This window comes from Sinocyclocheilus rhinocerous, unplaced genomic scaffold, assembly GCF_001515625.1.
Source record: "Sinocyclocheilus rhinocerous isolate Xijiao unplaced genomic scaffold, SAMN03320098_v1.1 scaffold889, whole genome shotgun sequence".
Taxonomy (NCBI): Eukaryota; Metazoa; Chordata; class Actinopteri; order Cypriniformes; family Cyprinidae; genus Sinocyclocheilus; species Sinocyclocheilus rhinocerous.
Genome location: NW_015638024.1, coordinates 1,141,520 through 1,163,589, shown reverse-complemented (window position 1 = coordinate 1,163,589; position 22,070 = coordinate 1,141,520). Strand labels below are relative to the sequence as shown.

At 35.8% G+C, this 22,070-nt stretch overlaps 2 protein-coding genes across 6 annotated transcripts; one reads left to right on the top strand and one right to left on the bottom strand.

Moving 5' to 3' along the window:
• Positions 1–1,758: 1,758 nt before the first annotated feature.
• Positions 1,759–17,175, bottom strand: LOC107749429 (protein tyrosine phosphatase domain-containing protein 1). 4 transcript variants are annotated; one of them, XM_016564579.1, is made up of 10 exons: positions 17,035–17,175; positions 10,715–10,813; positions 8,070–8,241; positions 7,334–7,414; positions 7,124–7,242; positions 5,864–6,001; positions 4,591–5,726; positions 4,267–4,452; positions 3,101–3,211; positions 1,759–2,962 (listed from the first exon to the last, which is right to left on the bottom strand). In XM_016564579.1, the coding sequence occupies exons 2-10, from the start codon at positions 10,803–10,805 to the stop codon at positions 2,828–2,830; spliced, it is 2,169 nt and encodes a 722-aa protein (XP_016420065.1). In that variant the 5' UTR covers positions 10,806–10,813; positions 17,035–17,175; the 3' UTR covers positions 1,759–2,827. The 4 variants fall into 4 exon arrangements, with proteins under 4 accessions (XP_016420065.1, XP_016420066.1, XP_016420063.1 ...); XM_016564580.1 differs by having other exon boundaries at positions 16,998–17,044; XM_016564577.1 differs by lacking the exon at positions 17,035–17,175 and adding an exon at positions 16,963–17,020.
• Positions 15,796–21,012, top strand: LOC107749430 (homeobox protein BarH-like 1). 2 transcript variants are annotated; one of them, XM_016564583.1, is made up of 5 exons: positions 15,796–15,874; positions 18,254–18,894; positions 19,909–20,200; positions 20,376–20,460; positions 20,554–21,012. In XM_016564583.1, exons 2-5 carry the CDS (start codon positions 18,693–18,695, stop codon positions 20,719–20,721), a joined length of 747 nt encoding a protein of 248 aa, XP_016420069.1. In that variant the 5' UTR covers positions 15,796–15,874; positions 18,254–18,692; the 3' UTR covers positions 20,722–21,012. The 2 variants fall into 2 exon arrangements, with proteins under 2 accessions (XP_016420069.1, XP_016420068.1); XM_016564582.1 differs by lacking the exon at positions 15,796–15,874 and adding an exon at positions 16,328–16,362.
• Positions 21,013–22,070: the final 1,058 nt, after the last annotated feature.

Genomic DNA, 22,070 nt, shown 5'->3' with positions numbered 1-22,070 from the left:
GTGTCAGTATTTTGTTGAACCACCTTTTGCTTTAATTACAGCCTTTAGTCTGTTGGGATTTGTCTCTACTAACTTTGCACATCTAGACTTTGCAATATTTGCCCACTCTTCTACGCAGAACTGCTCAAGTTTAGTTAAATTTGATGGTGAGCGTTTGTGGACTGCAGTCTTCCACAGATTTTCAATGGGGTTTAAGTCTGGGCTCTGACTAGGCCATGCAAGGACATTCTCCTTTTTCTCCTTCAACTACTGTGTGCTCAGTTTTGCTCTGTGCTTTGGGGTCATTGTCATGTTGGAAGATAAAAATTCCCATTGACAACTTTCTGGCAGAGGGCCGCAGATTTTCCTCAAGAATTTGACGGTATTTCTTTTCCTACTGGCTCTTGCATCCAGTTTGGAGTGATGCCCTGAACCAGGGAGGGTCTGTGTTGTACCAAATACCTTCCACTTCTTAATAACAGACTTCACTGTGTTTCTTGGCATTGATAAAGCCTTTGATTTTTTTTTTGTATCCATCTCCTTACTTGTGCCTGTTCACAACTTTATCCTTTTGACAGTGCCTTGCCACCCATAGTTGATTGTTTGCTTCAGTTGCACTACCAAGGACTGAAATGCTCCAGGAAAACTCTTTTCATGCTGAGCTAATCAAAATGAACACTGCAGCTGATCACAGTAGAAAGTCAAATGGCTTTGTGTGCCATTGAGAAGGTGATTAGCTACACCTGTGAGTTTACATATCGATTTCCAACTCGGTGATTCTATTTTTTTTTCTGACATGTTGGTGTTATATCTTTCACTTGGATGTTATAAGTTGCTCTGAGTACATACAGCTGGATAAAACAAAAACTGTGTCCGTCTTCATTTCAGGCTGCATAGCAACAAAATGTGATTTTTTTAAAGGGGGGTATATATCGTGTATATAACCATTCAACATCTATAGCTGTATTAACTATAAGAGGATCTCTGTATTTTGAACATATTTTAAATAGTATTTACCTCTGTTTTACACCTGGCACATGTCTTGATCTATGAATCACCAGTAAAAATGCTGAGAACAAATGCTGTTGGTTCACACTCTCCACTTATATTCACCCCAGATGCTACATACATCATCTAAAGACAAGGCATTCAAATATTTTTTATTTTCTGTAAAAGGATAAAGATAGGGTCAGCCTAAAACAAAATAAACAAGAGATAAACGTCTTCACAGAAACAGCAGCACTCTGAAAATCTCAAATGTACAAAACACATTCCTAAATTCAGATTCATCTTCATATTTGGCATACCTTTCAATTAGAATATAAAACACCATTTATCACACTCTGGTGGATTTACGCATGGAAAATTACTTTGTGACCTAGCGGGACATGAGGCAGGGAAAAGGGCGCCCTTTTACGCAACTTGAGTTTGTTTGATGCACTTCTGGCAATAATTACAGCTGCAGAGCAGCTCCAGAACAGGCCGAATGAAAAGATCCAGACACACAGGACAAGACAGAGTCTTATAAAGAGTGTCCTGCTTTTCAAACATGCTAAGCACTTCTAAAACTTAATGTGTTATCTTGCCTTATTCAAAAACTGGAGTTAGCTGCTGGGCAACACTTCAAAAACTACACAATCAGAATTATTATTTGCAGCATTAGCTGACCCGGATGACCTCAGTCTAATTGATGTTTTCTTTCATGAAATTATGATCCACACACATGCAAATAAATATGATTTATTTAGAAGTTTAATAAAGAAACTTGCTTAATGGAGGCAAAGTTGAATTAATATGTTAATAAGACAGTGTGCCAAAGGTAACATTTGGAATGTTAATTTTATAGACTTGAATGAAAATCTAATAAATAAAAAATAAGCAGTGCTTTGGAAAAACCCACAATAATCTGTCTTTAGGATTTGGACATGAAAACATCTTACAATTCTTCCACGGACATGAATGAATAAACATGTATTCTGCTGGCTACATGATATTTACTTAAAAAGACAATGATAACATTTTAGTTGACAAATGAGGTCAGTTTCAACACCACAGTGTTATCTAGTACTAAAGCACAACGACAAACACATTTGTACATATTTCTTCCACTTTTTATGTTAAAGAAGCAGCTTAGTAATAAATAATGCCAATAAAAGGTAAAGAGCATCCTGCAAAAGCCTGTCTACGAGGCAGTATTTTGCTTCATTTTAGCAGGAATTGTATCGATACATTCTCAATTTATTTTTCAAAATTGTGATCAAGGCCACACTGAGCTAATCCTAATGTAAACTGCATTACATTATGAATGAAAGCATTCAGTTGTCCTCTATTATACCTTAAATACAAACCTTTTTGAAACCTTAAATACAAATTGCAAAGGCAAGAATCAGCAAATCTGGCAATTTGCTTCATTCGATAAAAGCATTAATAATTGTATCATAAAATGAGATGTTGCACAGTGATATTAGTTGGTTCAATAAATATTGTGGTACATCTACAATTATCTCTCTATTCAAGCAGTATTATATGACAAAACACATATTTTCATGAGAATCCTCAGTTCGTTAGAGTCAAACAAAACCATAAAAAATAAACACGACATACTTAAGTTAGCTAATAAATATTGTGTATCAAAAATAAACTATTAAGAAAAACAAATTAGAAAAATAGCCTAACATAACCTTGTGGCACACACATGTATGGCAGTACTTATTGTTCAATGTAAAAAAATTTTTGAATGAGCAATCGTGGCCACTGTAAATCTGTAAGTTTGTGTCTCTGTGTTTGTTTGATTTTTTTCTTTAAAATCACAGTGCAGACGCCAGATTTCAGTTTCTCACCCTCTTGATTAGTGTACATGGGAGCAGTGGCAGGTCAGCTCAAGCTCCTCCATTGCTTTTGTTCTCAGATCATTGAGGACAGGGATCATGACGTCTTTTAGAGTCTTATAGCTTAACTGCCCGTTCTCTGAATCTGAGGAAATCTAGATTAGACAAAGATTAGAATCACATAATTAGGATAAATAATCTAAAAAGTATCAAACCTTACTTGGTGAAAAAAAAAAACATCTTCAATTTCCACCAGTAGTCTCTTGTGAAAATGTTTTGTGGCCATGACTTACCCAAGTAAATGTTTTGATTGTGCGTTCAAAAAAGGCATTCTCAACCTCTTCTGGTATTTGAAGCAAATGAGCAGCGCAGTCAAGAATACACAGAAGGGTTTGTTTTTGTCCCTAAACAACATAAAAACACACACAGATGTTTCAGTGTACACATAATCCATTTAGATGGTGAAAAAGGCACATTTGTAATAAAATATACTCTAAAGGAGTGGTTCTCAACCAGGGGGCGTCTGCAAACTTCCAGAGAAGCTCCGGTAAGTCTTAATAGTAATTGAATTTAATTATATTAATCTTAGTCATGATGAAATGGAAGTAGCAACAGATCCTTTGTTTTCAGTATTTTAAAATACATCCGGGTGAAACAGATTATCGAAAATGTAGGATGGGGACTTGGTTCTATCAAATGGTTGTTCATTGGAATTTGAGATGAAAGCGATGCACTCAAAATTGGCATATGAACCTGAGTCACCAGAAAAAAGTCTGACACTTTCATCACAAGGTCCAGTTATGGAATTTTGAACAATGAAAGAAAAAAAACATATGCACAAATTATATTGTTCACAAGATTTATAACATGCATTTAGAAAATAGGGAGAATTTTCATTTCTTTTTTCACTCTTCACATTCTTTCAAAACAGCTTTATAGAAAATCATGATGCTAATGTTTATAATATCTTAATATCTTCAAACCTTATAGTTGCATTTCGCAGATTAGAACTGGGCGATAATACAGTTTACATTTTGTGATTATACAAGCAATCAAGTAGTTGAGGTATGCTATATAGTGTATATATAGTGACTATAAATGAACTACGCGAGTATACTGTATGTGTACGGATAAAGTTGAGCATACCAACTTTATATAAAGAGCTGGACGGTAATATAGTTTTTACATTTCACGACAACAAAATCAGGCAGTTGAGATTTGCTATACAGTATATATTGCTTTCTCTGAGTGTACTGTATGGAAGAGAATAAGGTTGGATATAATGCAAATTATAAATTTTTAAAACTTTAAATGAAAATGAATCAACATGCAAAAAGAAGTACAGCATAGGTACAAATCAGCTTACATAGGAGGGCTTTCAAATATTATCTTGGAGGTCTTGGAGTCAAAAAAGTGGAGAACCACTGCTCTAAAAACACTTTTTCATGTGGCTTGATACCTTGTCGAGTGAATTCAGAGCATGTTGGGGATTGAATCTGTTTCCAGCCAAAGTCTCAACATCCTCTTTTGTGATGACTGGCTCCTTTAGTTGTTCTAGCCAAGACCACATGAGCATGGAGAGCACCACAGGATCTCTCTCGGTGCACAGCCTTTCCCATGCACCTTCACGGGAGTTCAGCTCTGTCTGAGGGGCAACAGCAATTGCAGAAACAACTGAAAGTTACCGAGTGAATATCTGAGGTTGTGTTATAGAAGAACAGGATATGGAATTGAAGTTCTGAGACTCAATTCTTCTGAAAATATTGCTAATATTGCTCCCTACCTGCCACGTTGAGACTGTGCTCCTGAGGTCTTCTCCATCAATGTCCATCGTAAGAGCTTTGGCCACAAACAGATGACGAGTCTCAGGTGAGAGTTCACTTTGAAGCGTTAAAATAGGAACATCTGTCAACTGTTGTATGTCACCATAGGTTGTGTTTTCATTAGGGCTGAGGTGACTTTTGCCAACTTGACGTGTTGAAAACATGCTGTCACTGGTCCTCCCTAGAAAGCCATAGGACATGCTGCGCTTTGTCTCCTTCAGTGGTGCCCGTTTTACGGAGACAGGAGAGCAGGATACTTGGCCTTCAACTTTTTTGGATTGGACCAGGGAGCTACAGGAACCAGTTGAAGAGCCATGTTTGGGACTGTTGTTGATTTCGGATGTCAGAAGGTCAGGGGTTTGTGTAGATAATCTGCTCTGCGACACATAAACTTCGGTAAAGTTTAACCCAGATTTGCTGCCAAGAGCATTCTGGGGACTTTGTAGTACCTGCACCCTGGGGTCCAGTTTGTTCAAGGCTGAGTCACTATAGCTAAGACATTTCCTCCAGATGAGCTGAGACTTGTAGGTATTGTCTACCGTCGGCCATCTCCAAAGCACATCGAACTCCTGGTCGCTACAGAGAGGCCGGTCATGAGGTGGATCACACTGGGTTTCTTTAAGAAGCAAGCTGGGTTGGTCGGGAGAGCGAGGTGAGGATATGGGAATCCCTTTCCCCCTCATCTCTTTCCCTAACTGCTGAAGGGCTTGCAGCGAGACTGTCTTCTCCACTTCCTCTGTGAGGTCTGGGATGTCCAACACCTCCTCTTCCACCGTTTGCCGGTCCTCTGCTATGTCCAGGAGGAACCTGCAGACCAGGTGTACGATTTTTGGCACGTTCTTCATGAGACGTGCTTCATAGCCATGCAGCAGGTGCCGCTGACGAGTCAGGTACTGAGACAATGTGACCATGTGAGCTTTGGGCTCGGCACACGAGAATACACTCCGCAGAGGCACAAGGAACTGGGCGAACTCTCGCACACACAACAGTTGGCCACGAGTCTGGATGGAATTTGGACGTTTAGCTCTAACGAACAAAATGGCCTGATCTGCACTCATCCGGGATGTGAATACTAAGAAGCATGCTATTAAGACACCTAAGAGAGGACGAATGTGCATTAAGGGTAGTTAATAATCAGATAAATGTATAAGGATTGAAACAAATCTATTGCAGTTATCTACTGAAATTCTTAATTTATCACAGCAAAACTTTCAAGAGAATCAAGATACTTACCTGTTCTGCCAAGTCCAGCATGGCAGTGGACAGCCATTTTTCCCTCTTGCATGGCAAATGACATCACCTTCACCATGTCAAGGATAGTAGTCAAGGATGCCACGCCGTAGTCCTTCCACCCGAAGTTGTAAAAATAAACTGGAAAAAGTCAAATGTATGTCTCTTAAGATGAAAAAAAAAGTCTCTAAAAAATGTTATTCAAGAAATTCAGTTCAGACAGCATACGTTTTTTGCTATCTATTTGCTTTTAGCATGTTTATGTTGCTTCATTTTTAGATTTATTATCTTACCCTAGTCCAAAACCCAGACTTTCAACCTTAAACTATTAATATTCATCATAAACATGACTTATTACATGTTCAAAACAATGATAATCAAAGTAAAATAAACCATTTCAATATTTGTGTGAAAATTATGTCATTTATATATTTGTGTACTTAATAATTGTTTAAAAAATGTCACATGTCCCAAAGCTGGTTTTTTTCTGAAGTTAGTGCACTTGTTTTCCAAGAAGACTATTAGAGTATCACGTGTAAACTTATATTTTTGCTGTGTGTCATTTCCAATTTACAAGCTGTAATTTTAATTTAAACATTTTATTTAGGTTACATTAAATGCTAGCTAGGAAAATAATCTTAGCAAAACAAAGGAGATATTTTATTTTTAAATGATGAAAAATGTCATTTCCACCACCGTCATTTCAATCCCAGACTGCTAAACACAGAGCATAATTTGTGATGTGGTGGAAATGACACTGTAGTGGAATTTTTCATTATAGATTACAAAAAACAGGGCCAAATAATCCCATAGTTGAAGAAACACCTCTACATGTTGTCTATTTTTATGTAAAACCATATTCTGTCCTTTCTGGATAACTGGGAACATAAATTATAAAACACACATAGGATCTCTCATCAGTGCTGACTCTTCTTTAATTTGAGAGACGCTTCATGCATGTTTCGACATGCAGCGCTCTTCGGAAATTGTGCCTTACATAGTTTCCCAGAAGGTGCTGTCTATAAGCACAGCACCACTCTCAGGAGATCTTGTTAAAGGCTGCCAATCCCCCGAAGCCTAAAACTCCTGCAAGCACAATCACTTCATGCATAGAAAGCAAATATTGCATAAAAGGTTCTTTAGCTTGACTAACACATTGACAATTTAATGTGATAATAGTCAGGATTTATCCCAGCCTGATTCCCCCGACCACTGAGAAAGAAAGAGGTGTATGATGTTTGTGTGCATGTGTGAGTTACTCACTCCCTGCCTCCATGAAAACCTCTGGGCGATAGGTGAAACCGCTCTCTGACTCCAGAGTGCTGCCGCAGCTGGCGTGTTCCCCTGGACGCTGCAGGTTAATTACTGTCTTTAAGCCACACCTAGAAGGAAGGAAGATTAAGCATTAGCAAAGCAGTCTGTGGTCCATCTTGGGAATCAGTTATTGGTAGCTTGCCGCTGAGTACAACATACTCATGAAACTGTTCGATGACGTTGAATTTTTCAATGGTTTCAGTTGAAGGTCTTGCCATGGCTAACAGGTTATCAGTTATCCTGTAAAAAGAGTATAAATTAGATATCAACAAAATATCTGACTCCATAACATTAATACAAATATTACAAAATAAGAACAAAAAGAAAAGCAAATGGTTAATATGCAAGCGAGCATTTTTTTTATTGTCATAGTATCAAAGGCAATATTACATTATTCATAGAAAATAAAATAAAGGAAATAATAAATAAATAATAAAATAAAATCGTCGCCCAGGATTGACAAGCAGTTTAGAGATTGGATGGAAAATAAAATAAATTAACTAAGGTTTATTTGTTTGTTTGTTTACCTTATCAGTATCAAAGGAAATTAAAAAAAAATAATAATAATAATAATAATAATAATAATTTTTCTTTGATAATATTTTTATAATATTATATTTTTTATAATATAATAGATTTATTTTATAAAATTTGTTTCTTTGTTTTTGTCATATCAGTATCAAAGGCTATTTTTATGAAAAAATATAATAAAAAAATAAAATGTAATGGATTCAATTAAATTAAATTAATAGTGTAAAATTTTTGTTGCCTTCGACTAACAATATATCTGAGTTTCGAATTGTTTAGGACTAGTACAAAATATTTTGGCATGTTCATTTCAAACAATGCACATTTAGTCTGTTTCGTTCGATCAGAGAGCAAGAAGACAGCTTACCAGGAGGAGTATAGTCCTTTGATGGCTTGTTCTTTGTCGCTCCAGCGAGAGGGGTTTTCGTATTTGCACGCTCGACCACCACACGCTATGGAGCACTGCATATGTCCTGGGATGACATGCCTCAAAGTCTCGCCCACTTTAGTGTACTTTGCAGTGGGTACTCTGACATTTACTAGAGAGATAGATGAAGAACAATTTGATTTCCAAATTTAGTCATCAGACTAATTAGCTCCAACTTAAACATGACATATTACATCCACAGTCTGTGATGTCAGTCTGTGCCTTGGACATGCTAAGCGCCACAATGACCCTTTGAGAAGAGGAAGTCAGAACTTGCATGGCTGAGCTACGCCGCCTCTTCAGCAAGGTCTCTGAAACTGAGTGCCTGCGCGTCTTTCGAAAACCCATGAAGATCTCATCGACCAGGGAAGAAGAAGCCCATCTCTGCATGTCTCCCGTCTAAAGTACCGATGACACTACATTTAGCACAGCCTGAACAAACTAAGCGCTGACCCCAGAGCAGTGAATCATCGCTACACAATCACTGCGCTGCACAAAAGAGGCATGAGAGACCAATCCAATCCAATCGGTTCATCAGTTGCACTTGAAGGGGGTCTCCATGGTGACCAAGTTCGAAGTCAGTGGGAGGCTGTGCAGAAGCTTGTGTGTGTGCTGTCTCAGGTGGAAGAGAAACAGGGTGATGTGTTTTATGGAAATGCTCCGGTCGCATAACCCTGCATGCATTTCAACAAAATGAGGCTTGAATTACACCTTTTCAACTAATGTACTCCATCTGCTGCGCTGAATACAAAGATTCTATGTAACTCGGAGCATAAAAACTGAATACTACATAAAAGAAAAGTAGTTTCTTATGGGCTTATGGCCATTAGTGTTCTTTCACACCTAACCCACTTGAAATCAGAGGAAATTAAAAGGAGATACATTATCTCTGTACTTACAGGTGCATCTCAATAAATTAGAATGTCGTGGAAAAGTTCATTTATTTCAGTAATTCAACTCAAATTGTGAAACTCGTGTATTAAATAAATTCAATGCACACAGACTGAAGTAGTTTAAGTCTTTGGTTCTTTTAATTGTTTTTGTTAAATGTGAGCCAAAATCATCACAATTAAAAGAACCAAAGACTTAAACTACTTCAGTCTGTGTGCATTGAATTTATTTAATACACGAGTTTCACAATTTGAGTTGAATTACTGAAATAAATGCACTTTTCCACGACATTCTAATTTATTGAGATGCACCTGTAGAGTGGCTAATCGAGATGGAATGAGTCATTTAAAATATATTGGGAAAAAATATGACAAAAGACTTTACAATGTCTGCACCAGTCTAGATAAGTTAATGTAGCCATTTAATTACCCTTCATGGAAAGATGGTAGTTTACAAAAAAATATTTTTGTATACTACCGTCAAAGAATGATAAAATCCAAAAAGCTTGTATCAACTTATTATACAAGGCAAAATATACATCAAAGTAGGTCTGCACGATTATGACAAAAAATCATAATTGTCGATCATTCCCTTGAAACTGTAATTGTGATTATACGATTATCACAATTTTCATTGGATGATGTTTTGAATAGCTTTATATCATTGTTTGAAGCAACTGCATGGCATATTTTTATATGAAAATAAACAAACACTCTTCCGGAAAAAAGTTTGTTTTCTATAGCATTAAGCCTCAAATGTCAACTATATATTGGTTTGGTTTCTTCTTCTTAAAAAAAAAAAGTAAAAATATGCATGGTATTATGTTATACTAAAACTAAAATGAAAACAATGGGGGGGAAAAAACCTTAACATAACTTGTAGAAAGAAAAAACACATCTTAAGCATGCAGAATAATGTAAGTGGACTCTTTTTTTGTAATTGTGCCTTTAAACGATTATGTAATTGTGGCATCCGCAATTGTAATCACAATTAGAAATTCGATTAATTGTGCAGCCAAAACGTTTTCGGGTTTAACCCTTCCACAGTGCCATTTTTATGTTTTTGAAAGAAGTCTCTCATGCTCACCAAGGCTGCATTCATTTAATAAAAAATACAGAAAGAAAAACAGTGATATTGTAAAATATTATAACAATTTAGAATAACTGTTCTCTATTTTAATATATTTTAAAATGTAATTTATTCCTATGATGCAAAGCTGAATTTTCAGCGGCCATTACTTCAGTATTCAGTGTCACATGATTCTTCAGAAATCTTTCTAATATGCTAATTTGGTGCTCAAGAAACATTTATTATTATTATTGATGTTGTGCTGCTTAATATTTTTCTGAAAACCATGATATTTCTTTGATGAACAAAGTTCAACAGCATATATTTGAAATAGAAATATTCTGTAACATTATAAATGTCTTTACAATCACTTTTGAATAATTTAATATGTCTGTGCTAAATAAAAGTATTAATTTCTTTAAAAAATATTTTTTTATAAAATTAGAAATTGATAAAAAATTAAATTGTCATTAATTTATAAACAAAAGGCTGTTAAATATTTATGTCTGTTCAGTCCTTGCATATCAGAATCTTAGATCAGAACCTTAATTATTTTCAATTACAGACTGTGCATTAAGCATTTAAAATATGCCCCAGCCACAGGTAGAGAAACAGCAGGGTATTACCTGGCTCCATGTCAGTGCTGGACTCTCTGCTGTTAGCTGAACTGCTGGTGGAGTAGGGCAGGTCACTCAACAAACTGACGCCTGCTGCCATGGCCGACACTGAAAGGTGGAAGCAAACATGGTGTCAAAGCTTCCGACACAAAACAATGGCAGGGTAAACAGTCAGGACACAACATAAATGTGGAAGTTGTAAGGCTGGTTGCTGGGGAGTTTTCCCTCCTGGGAGGAAAATGTACTAAGTGTGGTGTTGTGTCACACATTGGATCTAGCGTCGCTGCAAGTGGCATATATAATGAGAAAAGAGGTTACAACCTCTTCCCTCCAAAAGCTCTAGATAAGAACAGAGTGTAAAATAAAGAACTTTACATATTTAAAGGTGATCTTGACTCTTTAGGAAACCAACAATGCTGTTGTTTTCCATATATATATATATTTTAAAAAATCAAATCATCAAGATTTTTTACAGGAATTAACCTTATAAATGAATGAGAGGACTACAGATTTCCAGTCTTTTGTTGTTGTGTGAACTAAGTGAGGGTTTTTTTCTATTCTATACTAGTATGTACAGAGAAGCTATGGAAACTTCAATGTGTCAGTTTAACCCTACACTCCACTGCATATCAAGTGTCAGCGGTGACTACTCACATTACTATTGTGACTGTAATAGCCATTACTTTAATCACAGGTTGGAGCAGCAATGGCTGTAACGGTCATGCTCTAAAACAGAGCTATTACTTCTGGATTTTCACATTCCTGCTTATTAATATCTTGCATGATAAATTACTTTGGTCTGAGAATGGTATAATACTGTTATTGTGCAAAATTGGGAGTTTATTCCTAATCACACTTTCTAAATGTATAGTTTGAAAGCACTAAGAGGAGTTATATTCAATGACAGGGTATCTGCAGGATTTTTAAGCTCAAATTTAAGACTTTTAAAAGACCTGCACAGATCAAATTAATACCATATGAGTGGGGTAGGGCAATGTCTATGGTAACATATTAAACTGTAAAATGACTGTAAAAAGTATGATTTACCGTTCAGATACAGGTTTTCACAAAAACAAAACGTTTTATAAAATGATAAACTTCACATTTCAGCCTTTAAACCATTTTCAAGAAAATGGATGTGTCAAAAGTATCAATTATTATATTAATTAAATAACCTATAAATATATTTGTTATTAATTGTTTAGATTTTTATAATGCATTATCTGCTTGTCAATCCACCAGTTCACATTTACAACTCTGCGTGTTTACAGCGTAAAAACATGGGTTGATTTTCACATTTGTCTGAACAAAAACACCAGAAGGGCTGATTGAAAATGCAAATTCATTCTCTGCCAGCAGGTGGCGCTTTCAGAACTGCAGAAATATAGGGGTTTCCCCGGTAACCACAGTACACACAGCAGAGCAGCACCTGACTTTGAAAGTTTAATCATCGCATTAAGCCATATCGCAATTCTTGTCTTTCCATCCACAAATTCCAGACCTCTTGAAATCATAATTAAGACTTTCTTGTACCATTTAAGACTTTTTATGGCCTTAAATCTGATACAACTAAATTTAAGTCTTTTTAAAGACCAGCGGAAACCCTGAATGAACTCTGCAACGACCTACAGCCTGTTCTGACTTACTCCTATACCTTGTCTAACTTGCAATAAAAGTTCTCTTGTAGTTGATGATCCAAAATCTATATTCTATAAAATTCAATTAAAAAATTCTTCCTAGAGCTCTTAATGCTACTCTGAAAAAAAAAGAAAAAAATGTCTCGAGTCGAGATATTAATAAATTTTTTGAATTAGTTTTTTTGTTTTAATTTCCTTTTAACTTTAGATTAAGTAATTTTGTTGTTTTTGTCATGTTTTATACGTTTTTTTTTAAATAAGTATACATAGATTTCATTCATTTTAATTTTAGTACATCCAACAAAAATGGTACCGACCAATCTTTTTTTTTTTTTTTTTTACAATCATTTATATATAAAAATATATAGACTTCAAATGATCCTGTTTCGAACAAGGACTTATCAAGCCAACATTCAAATTTAGTCTTGATGAACATTTCCATCAAGTTAATTTATTGATCTTTAAAAATCGAAAGTGGATTAGAATAGTACTGCTTTAAGTAATGACTATTTGCGTTGGGTTTCTGTAGTGATCTTTGGCACATTCAGGATGATGTTAGCAGTCATTTGATACGCTATGATTAATTCACACTGTAAAATGAGAAGACGCATGACAACAGAGTGGCATTATGAGTCATTGTAACGTACACTTCTCCTTACACACTGATCCAACAGAGACAAAGTGAATCCCCACCTGAGCCACCCAAAACCTCAACCTGACACGAGTCAATCAGTGTGTGCTATTCATCTGATTAGGAATGGATTTTTCCTAATCCTGATCAACACTTCAATATAAAAGAGACACCTTATATCTCAGGTGCTTTCAAGTCAGTCTTGAGTCTTATATATTAAGATCATTTTAGTTCCTTAATTTATTCCTAGTTTAGTCCTGCAGTTCAAGTGTTTATAATCGTAATAATGTATTTTGATAAATTAACATTATGAACATGCTTGCAAACAATATTCCAGCTGTCGCCCTTACAAAAGCTGTTGGAGTCTGAGCTTGGGTGAATCCTTGAACGCTGCCCACTGGATTTAATCAAAGGGCGCTGATCACTTTCATCTAAACTTTGAACTGATTTTTCAAAGCGTTTTCAAAACCAACAGAGTTACGAAAAGGACTGTATACATACTTTATATCAGACTAGTGTTTTTGCTAAAATTGCACAATTATTATTATGCATTAATTATTAACCAAACTACTGACTGGTTTCTGTTACCACTAGTTACTATTTTGATGAAAAAATGGCAGTTGTTTATGTAATAAACCATGAAATTATCATTAGAGTTAAAGGCTGTAGTTTATTCAGCATGTCCCTTATTGTAATGTTAAGCCACAACCTCTCAGCATACTGTAAATGACAGCTTAAATGTCTTAGTGAATGTGTTTAGTTAGGCTTACATGGCCTTTCAGATACAGTGTTACCTCAGCCAATCATAGCACTCACTGAAGCGTTTAGAGAAATCTTGCTGTTGTTGCTGGCTCAGTGTATGACCCTTCACATGCCCTCTTCTTTAGAAACCACCAAGTACACGTGATGTTTCTGCAGCTACAGATCTATGCAGATATCTATCATGGGAAACATTCAGCTAAGAGTTTATTTACATCAACATAAGACATCCAGACTAAACTGCATCATGAAATCCAGCTCAAGGTCAAGAGGAGAAATTTGTTTTTGTAATGTACTGCTTCCCTGATTACGGAGTGAAGTACATTTTATATGCAACATTCAAAAATAAATACATACATAATATATTGTTGTCGTTGCGTTGTACAAAGTGTATGATAATACAGTGCAGCTTAAAATGTTTAATAAAATGTTTGAAAAAATTGATTTGAATCTGGGAACGCAAACTTGCCAAATAAAAACTATACCACTAGAGTAACACATATACAAGCAACCAATAAATTATAGATTTTAGTACATCCAACAAAAATGGTACAGACCAACAGCCTTCTCTCTTGCTCGGGTTTGTAATAACTTTTTTTTTTATTACAGTAACATATCTATATATAAAAAATCTTTAGGGTTCAAACTATCCTTCAGACTGTTTCAAACAAGGATCTGTCTATATTTGTCTATAAAAGATATATAATATAGACAAATTATAGATTTTTTTATGTTTACAAGTTAAGCTTGAACCACATTATAATAACAAGATAAACATGGGGGAAATTGTCAGTTAAACAATATACTATTCTGCACACTGGATGATAAAGTCATCCTATACATACAAGTATATCATTGTTATTATGAGGAATCAAACTCTATAACAGCATGCTTTCAAAAGACTAAACATAAGATTATAATACAAATTTCCAGTATCTCATCTGTGTTAACTGCTTTCATTCCAGAAATGAATGCATGTGTAACATGCATTAAAGCTCACCAGAAGGACAATGCAGCTTGTTTTACCTTTTGCTCTGTAGATCTAGCGTTCCTGTATAGAGATTATTCTCCTTATATACACCATTTCGAAACAAACCGAGACGCAAATACACAATAAAATAGTTTAAAGAGCAGAACACTAGATTAACTAATTGACTGTATGGTTAATCTTTTGCGGTGCACCTCTCAGATAGCTAACCTTTAATGCTACTGTGCTAAAAGCAAAGGCTAACATTAGGGCTCATGTGTCCGATTGTTACATACCTCGGTCCCTATATCCGGTTTTTGTTAGCTACAGACCATTGTTTCCATTAGGATCATGGTGAAATGCAAAAGCATGAATCAACAACAGACAGTTTCCCTGCTCAAGGGGATGTTATACTGTAACAGGTTGGAGGAAACAGATAAGGCTTGTTATTGGCCGATCCGTGGTCATGTGATCAAACGAGGGCTGTAAAGCGCGGCTGAAGACCGATGAGCTCATGGGAGGAAATGGGACTGAAGTTGAACACTCGAGGAACAGCACATTTGAGTGTTATCGACTCACCTTAAGCATGTCCTTCATCTTCTTGAAATAATGAACTGAAGTACTTACAAATAGATATCACTGCCATCGCAAATGATGAAATCATATTTCATAAGGTAGTCACGAATGCAAACGTCATTGCCATTAGCTTATGTATAATAATCAAGACGACTGTAATATATAATAAAATAATATATATATATATTTAAACATTTTCTAATTAGATATTTTTACTATAAATTATAAGAATATTCATTTATAAGAAGCACAAATTTGAAGTGAAAATTTTAATTTCAAAATGTTTTAGTATTTGCTATTATTTGCTTTAATGTCACCAGCACTCGAGCTGTGTGAACAATTTGTGTAAAACCTAATTAACGCATATTATCCCACATGATTTGAGAAGGATCCAATAGCATCCTGTGTTTCAATCGAAGCAAGAACATCTGACCTTTAGTAAAAGGTGTTCACATAGTCAATAGACCTTATTTAGGCTGTAAGTGATAGAAGTACAGTCAATTCAATGGGTTGTAATGTTGTTTATTTGTAAAGACTGCTTTAAATTCAATATGGCCTCTAATAATTAAGGTTTGTGCCACACATTTGCTAATGAATTGGTGAGTTTTAAACATTTCAAAATTCTAAAATGCTCTGTTCCTGTTCTGATGCCTGATCAATTTAGATGGAGGTTTATGATGCTCTAGAGTCTAGACTGACCAGGGGTGTCTTGTAAGAAGCTTGGTGGAGCACATGGTTAAGCACACAGTAGATTAACACACTAAGCTTTTGCTGAAGTGGTCCCACAATACTGCATGGCAAATGGCTATAACCCCACTGGTTAATTATGCAGTTTAAAACGACATTTTATCTGAACAGTGAATGCAATGCACACATGCAGCTAGTGGAAGACTGACCTAAACTGGCCTTAAATAAAAAACCTAAAAAAATAATTTTTTTTTAATAGATCGATAATTAGATCTGCTCATATATAGCCTATGCACTGATTCTTTGCAATCCAGTATTCACATGATGTCGCCTAGTGGTTGAAATACAGAAGCGCTCCCACAAGAGGCCACCTTGCCTACTATGTAGAATATTATCTTAGGTAAATACTGAGAAGGGGTTGAATGTGTATAACGATTTCTTTCTTTCTTTCTTTCTTTCTTTCTTTTTAAGAAAATGTCTTTACAGAAATGTCCCTGACATTATCTTTATCTCTGTAACGTGCAAATAGGTAAATTCAATATTTAAAATAATAATAATAATAATAATAATCACACAACAAAACGTTACAATAGTAATTATAATACTGAACATCCAGGTACGCACTTTATGAAAATAAAATAATATGATTTCGCATGATGAGACAAAGTTAAATCGAGTAGCCTATGTTAAAGAAGAAAGAAGATAAAGAAAAGAACGAAAAAGAAAATATGCATGCTGTATATGGCGTTAATGTTAAAATCGACGACGCGCCATAAGCTAACATTACTATACTTTAAAACCTCCTTTCTGTCAAAAGACAGTAAACATGTAATTCTCAGTGGTCTATTCTATGTCCGAAGGTGTGACTTTACCGCTGACATGCAGTGTCTCTTTACAATTAAAGATATTTGTATTATTTATGAAATTTTCAATATGAATCGGGATTACATAAAATAAAAAAAATTAATAAACAAAAATAAAAAAAGATGTAATCATTTGCCTTGTTTCTGATGAACATGCCTAAACATATACCACCTCAAACAGTAGGCCTATTTTCATTGCAACACTTCACCATGTTAAATGGATTCAGGGTATTTTCAGGGGGAAAATGCTAGCCTACTTGTCGTCTATGTGAACTGAAATTCACAAGAATTTCATAACGATGGTGAATATCCTATAAATTAGTAGTTGTCAATTCCAGTCCTGGGGTAACACTGCTCTCTTATCTGACGCCCTCGGTTCAGTTCATGGATCTCCCTTCATAACGAGCTGATGATCTGAATCAGGTGCGTTAAATAAGAGAGACATACAAAATGTGCAGAGCAGTGGTACCCCAGGATTGGAATTGAGAACCACTGCTATAAATTATTCACAGTTGTTTTTTATTTATCATCGAATTATAAAAGCGCAAAATAAGACGTGAAGAAACGTTTTCTATGTTTTCTACGTTTCTATGTTTCCGTTAGGCTATAAATTATCACAAGCAAAATGTTAAACTGTGTGCCTATATACTGCACTTAAAAAGGACAGTTAAAACCTTTTTTTCTTTTTGAACTACATTAGGCCTATATATATATATATATATAGCCTATTAATATTTAAAGTGCGTTGCATCAGCGCAAATAATATACCAGCGAAATATTTACAAGTTCTTTAAATTCTCGCAAGACATTTTTGCTGACGTGTTTTTAAAGACCCTAATCTCTTAAGTTTGAATTTAATATAAAATGTAATAGATATTTATTAATAACCATGAAAGGCCTTATTGCTTAAAAGGTGATGTGCCATTCTATGATAAGCTCATATCTTTGTTTCGAGAGGATTTATTCAGTTTCATTTTGCCAAGACTTTCGTTTATTTATTTTTTGCAAGTTTAAATGGAATAAAATAATGTGTCTCTAATGTAATTTAATTATACAACTTATTTCTTTGTTAAGCTTATAGACTGTACACAAGAACGTTGGTGAAAGATATGCGATTAAGCAGCAACAAATAAACTTCGAAAAGAGAAATCTTGTAGAAATCAACTGCAAAAAAACACATGTAGACCTAGATGTATAAGACCTACAAAAAGTCTTCAAGTTCAGAAATGGAAGCATCTTCATAGAAAAAGTGTATTCAAATCATTTTTATATGAACGGCTTTTTTGTATTTTAGGATAATATAACAGATACGACCAAAAAGCATTACTGACCCGCTTTAAAAGTAAACGTATTCAAATGATCGAAGACATTTAAAAAGGAGCACGACAAGTTCAATGTTTTGACTATGAGTTTTCCCTTTATTTACAGAGGGTGTCCAAGCATGCTGAGGAGGAGGTGTGGCGTTGTGCTAGACCTCCTTAAACTCAGATGTCTATGTTCCTGATTCAGAGCTCGGGTTGGTGCGGTAAGAACAGAAACAGGCTGCCCTTACTGGGCGGATCAGACTTCTCACTCCAGCTGCGTGGACGGGGCCACACATTTCGGAACTCCTCAAAAGAAAAGCAAACAATTTCACTCGTATTTTGAGCGTTCAAAGGTCGAGCTTCAGTCAAAGTCTTCTTTACGTATTTCAAAAGTTCTCCACAAACGTAAGGATGTTTTTTTAAATGATCATCGCATCTAAAAATCTGAATGGACGTTTATGCCTCGGTGCCTCACAAGGACATCTGAATCCTCAATGTGACCTCAAGGTTTCTACAAGCTTCCAGGAGGTTCGGAGAACATTTGCTACATTAAAACTATAATAATGCAACATCCTTTGGAGATTGGGGCGCACTACTACCCCCCGGATGTCCATCCAGACCAAAGGTCTCACAGGTACAGGAGTTTCATGATTGAAGAGATTCTTACAGACCATCCGAATCACAAGATATCAAGTCCCACTGGAGACCTTCTCAAATTTGGAGTACATGCCCTTTTGTCCGCCAGACCATACCACAACCACTTAGGTAAGTACCGTGACCTTTCAGTCAGACGATATTTTGAGATCCGGCATGGGCAATCCCTTAATCTTAACCTTCTCTTAAAACAGGGACATTCAAATTGCACAACCTCTCGATTTGCCTACTCAAAGAGAAAAGACTCCACATTGTCTCTGTGGACCACACACAAAACAAATCAGATATCTCAGATCGAAATATATGCAATGCAATGGACCGAGCAAGCTTATAAAAATTGCAAATGCACGTTCAGTTCAGGCCCCACTGCGTGCATGTCTTGCTTTTCTATTGATGCTCCGGGAAAGAAAGTTCTTACCAGCCCGTGCTAGAAAAAAAATCAATTCATGACAATAAAAAAGTGTTTCATTTGCCGCCTTAAATTGTAAAATAAATAATAGTGGTGCCAAAGTTACAGATTGCATTGATACATTTATTGCACTTTTCAACATCTTTGAATTTAATTACAGATGAAGAAAATTCAGTTGAAACTGCAAAAATCGAGTAGAGAAGTCTAAAATTATTGTGATGAGTTAAACGTTTGGAAATAAAGATGTTGTAATTAAAACATTTTTACACGGAGGAAGCATAATGCAGCTAATTTCGAGGTTGACGTACAAATATTCATGTATGAAAAATAAGACTCAATTTTTAAATGATACCACCCGTTATGGATGGATAGATGTAAGCAAAAATTAATCTAAGATTTCCATTTAAATAATCAGTCTGTTTATCGAAGATTTATAGTATCTTTCGTAAAAATTCTTATGGATTCAAAAGTATATAATTCAACTGTAGCTAACAGCTAGATTGATCAGGAAAACTGTTATATTATGTAACTGATATTATTTTATAAGCTTATATAAAGTTGCACATAAAATCCATTTTCACCATGATGAACCATTACGGATCCATCCAAACTCTTTTTTTCCCCCTAACTGACATGAAAATGTCACTATCACCAAGCTGTAGTTCCGACTAGATTATCATGACTAACACACACACATACAATTGTTTCAATTCCAGTCCTGAAAGCAGACCAGACCAGTATCCTTAAGTTTCCAGTGTCTCCACTGTCCTGCTCGCTCGGGGCGCCGTTGGGCTCTGCGCTTCTGTCCGGAGCTGCGGGTCTGCAGATGGGCTCTTCATCCCATCATCTCCCGCTTGACCTCCATCTTCGGGGTAAACTCGACCCTGGAGCTGATTCAGTAAGCAAGACTAAGAAAGGAAGAAGGAGTAGGACTGTGTTTACCGAACTACAGCTGATGGGCTTGGAAAAACGATTTGAGAAACAAAAGTATCTCTCAACTCCTGACAGGTAAACACGCTTTTAATGTCAATTATTTAACGTATTTAAACCAATGTCAGTGTTTCACTTTTTACCCAACTGTATTTTTTTGTTATGAGCATAATTATGGACCTACAGTTTACATGCAAAGAACATATTTGTGTTGTCTAAGAAATGGCTTAGTGGACAACATTCTCTTTTACAGAATAGACCTGGCGGAGTCTCTAGGCCTGAGTCAGCTTCAAGTCAAAACATGGTATCAAAACAGAAGAATGAAATGGAAAAAAATCGTAAGTTCTAATAGTAAGCATAGAAATTATGATTCAACTGACATACCTGTGAAAATGTAAACTTATGTGTAGGCTACCGTTGTTGCTTTGAAGGTGCTGCAAGGAGGTGGGCTAGAATCTCCGACCAAACCCAAGGGCCGTCCAAAAAAGAACTCCATCCCCACCAGCGAACAGCTGTCGGAGCAGGAGAGGATACGAGAAGCGGACCGCTTATCCGACGGCGGTGCTTCTTCACTTTCTGATGCAAACCAAGAGGAATAAATGAGAACACCCCGATCCGTGCGGATACGTTTGTCTCCGGGACACAGACGGACCTATAATTGGCCTCTTTGGATCATTGTGCACCGATGCCTTTATGTTGGCACTTATACAGACCTAACCACTTGGCCTGATTTTATACTACATATGTTTTGTCTGTTTGTTTGATTAAGCCAACTTTTGCGGGCCTCGAAAAGTCATAGTGAACTTTTTCCAGGGACCTGAGCGGTGGTTAGTAGTGAATGGTCTTTCTCTCAGCATTGAAGGCTGTAGTATCATGGACTTTTTTATCGGCATATATTGTGCTTTTTACGCTTTTCATTTAATTGGTATTTCATAAATATTCTAAAAAAAAAAAATTAAAAAGTAATTTTTTCGAAGACTTGTGGCAATGTGACGTTTTTTCTTAAACATGGCACCACAGAAGACACAAATGACAGCAGCAAAGTCAACCATAATAATAATAATAATACCCATGAATAATGTAAAATTCCTCGTTGCTGTTTTTCGTTTCATGTTGTGTCAGATTCTTGCCCCATATCTCTGAGGCTCATCGAATGCGGGCTGTGTTTTATGCAGAATTGTTTATGGCCTAACTGAGCCCCATCACACCGCGCATTAAACTTCTTTTGGCGTGTTTACGCAGTAAAAGTAAATATGTGGTAACACAATATTTTCGAAGTGAGGTTATTTATTTTCACAGAAAGATCCTTTTAATCAAAGACACTGGTTATGGTTACTGGTTAAGAAATGTCTGAAGTAAACGATTTGCAGTTTGATGAATGTGTAGGCCTGTTCATTTTGCACCACAGTATTTGCAAAATGCTAAAATGATCTTATTCTGCTGATAACTTTGGAATTGGGCTTTTTAGAAAATACATCTTTTTTTCCCTCAATTTTTCCTGAGGGTCCAACATATTTAACGCCTAGGACCCTTGCCTGATTTCTTGCCTCAAGAAAGTAGGCCTATTAGCCTAGATCTTGAAATAAACAGTATGCTAAAACATTATGATTAATTTTAATAATAAAATTAACAAATAATATTACATTAGACCTACATAAGGCTTATAATGCAGATCATTAAGTTGTGCATTCAAACAGTGTTATTAAACTTTGTTTCATATATTATCATACGGACTAGCCTACATTTTTTAATATTGGCCCACACTAGTTAGCTACTGCATTGCTTAGCATTTACAAAATATGTGTTATTGATGTGGCCTAATCAATGTTACCGTGTAAAGTAGGCCAAGTAATGTACTCCAGTAAAAAAAAACAGCGTATTTTGCAACTTCTGGACAAAGTTATTGATATCATCAATCAGCATCAACCTATAGCCTTCACAATCCGGA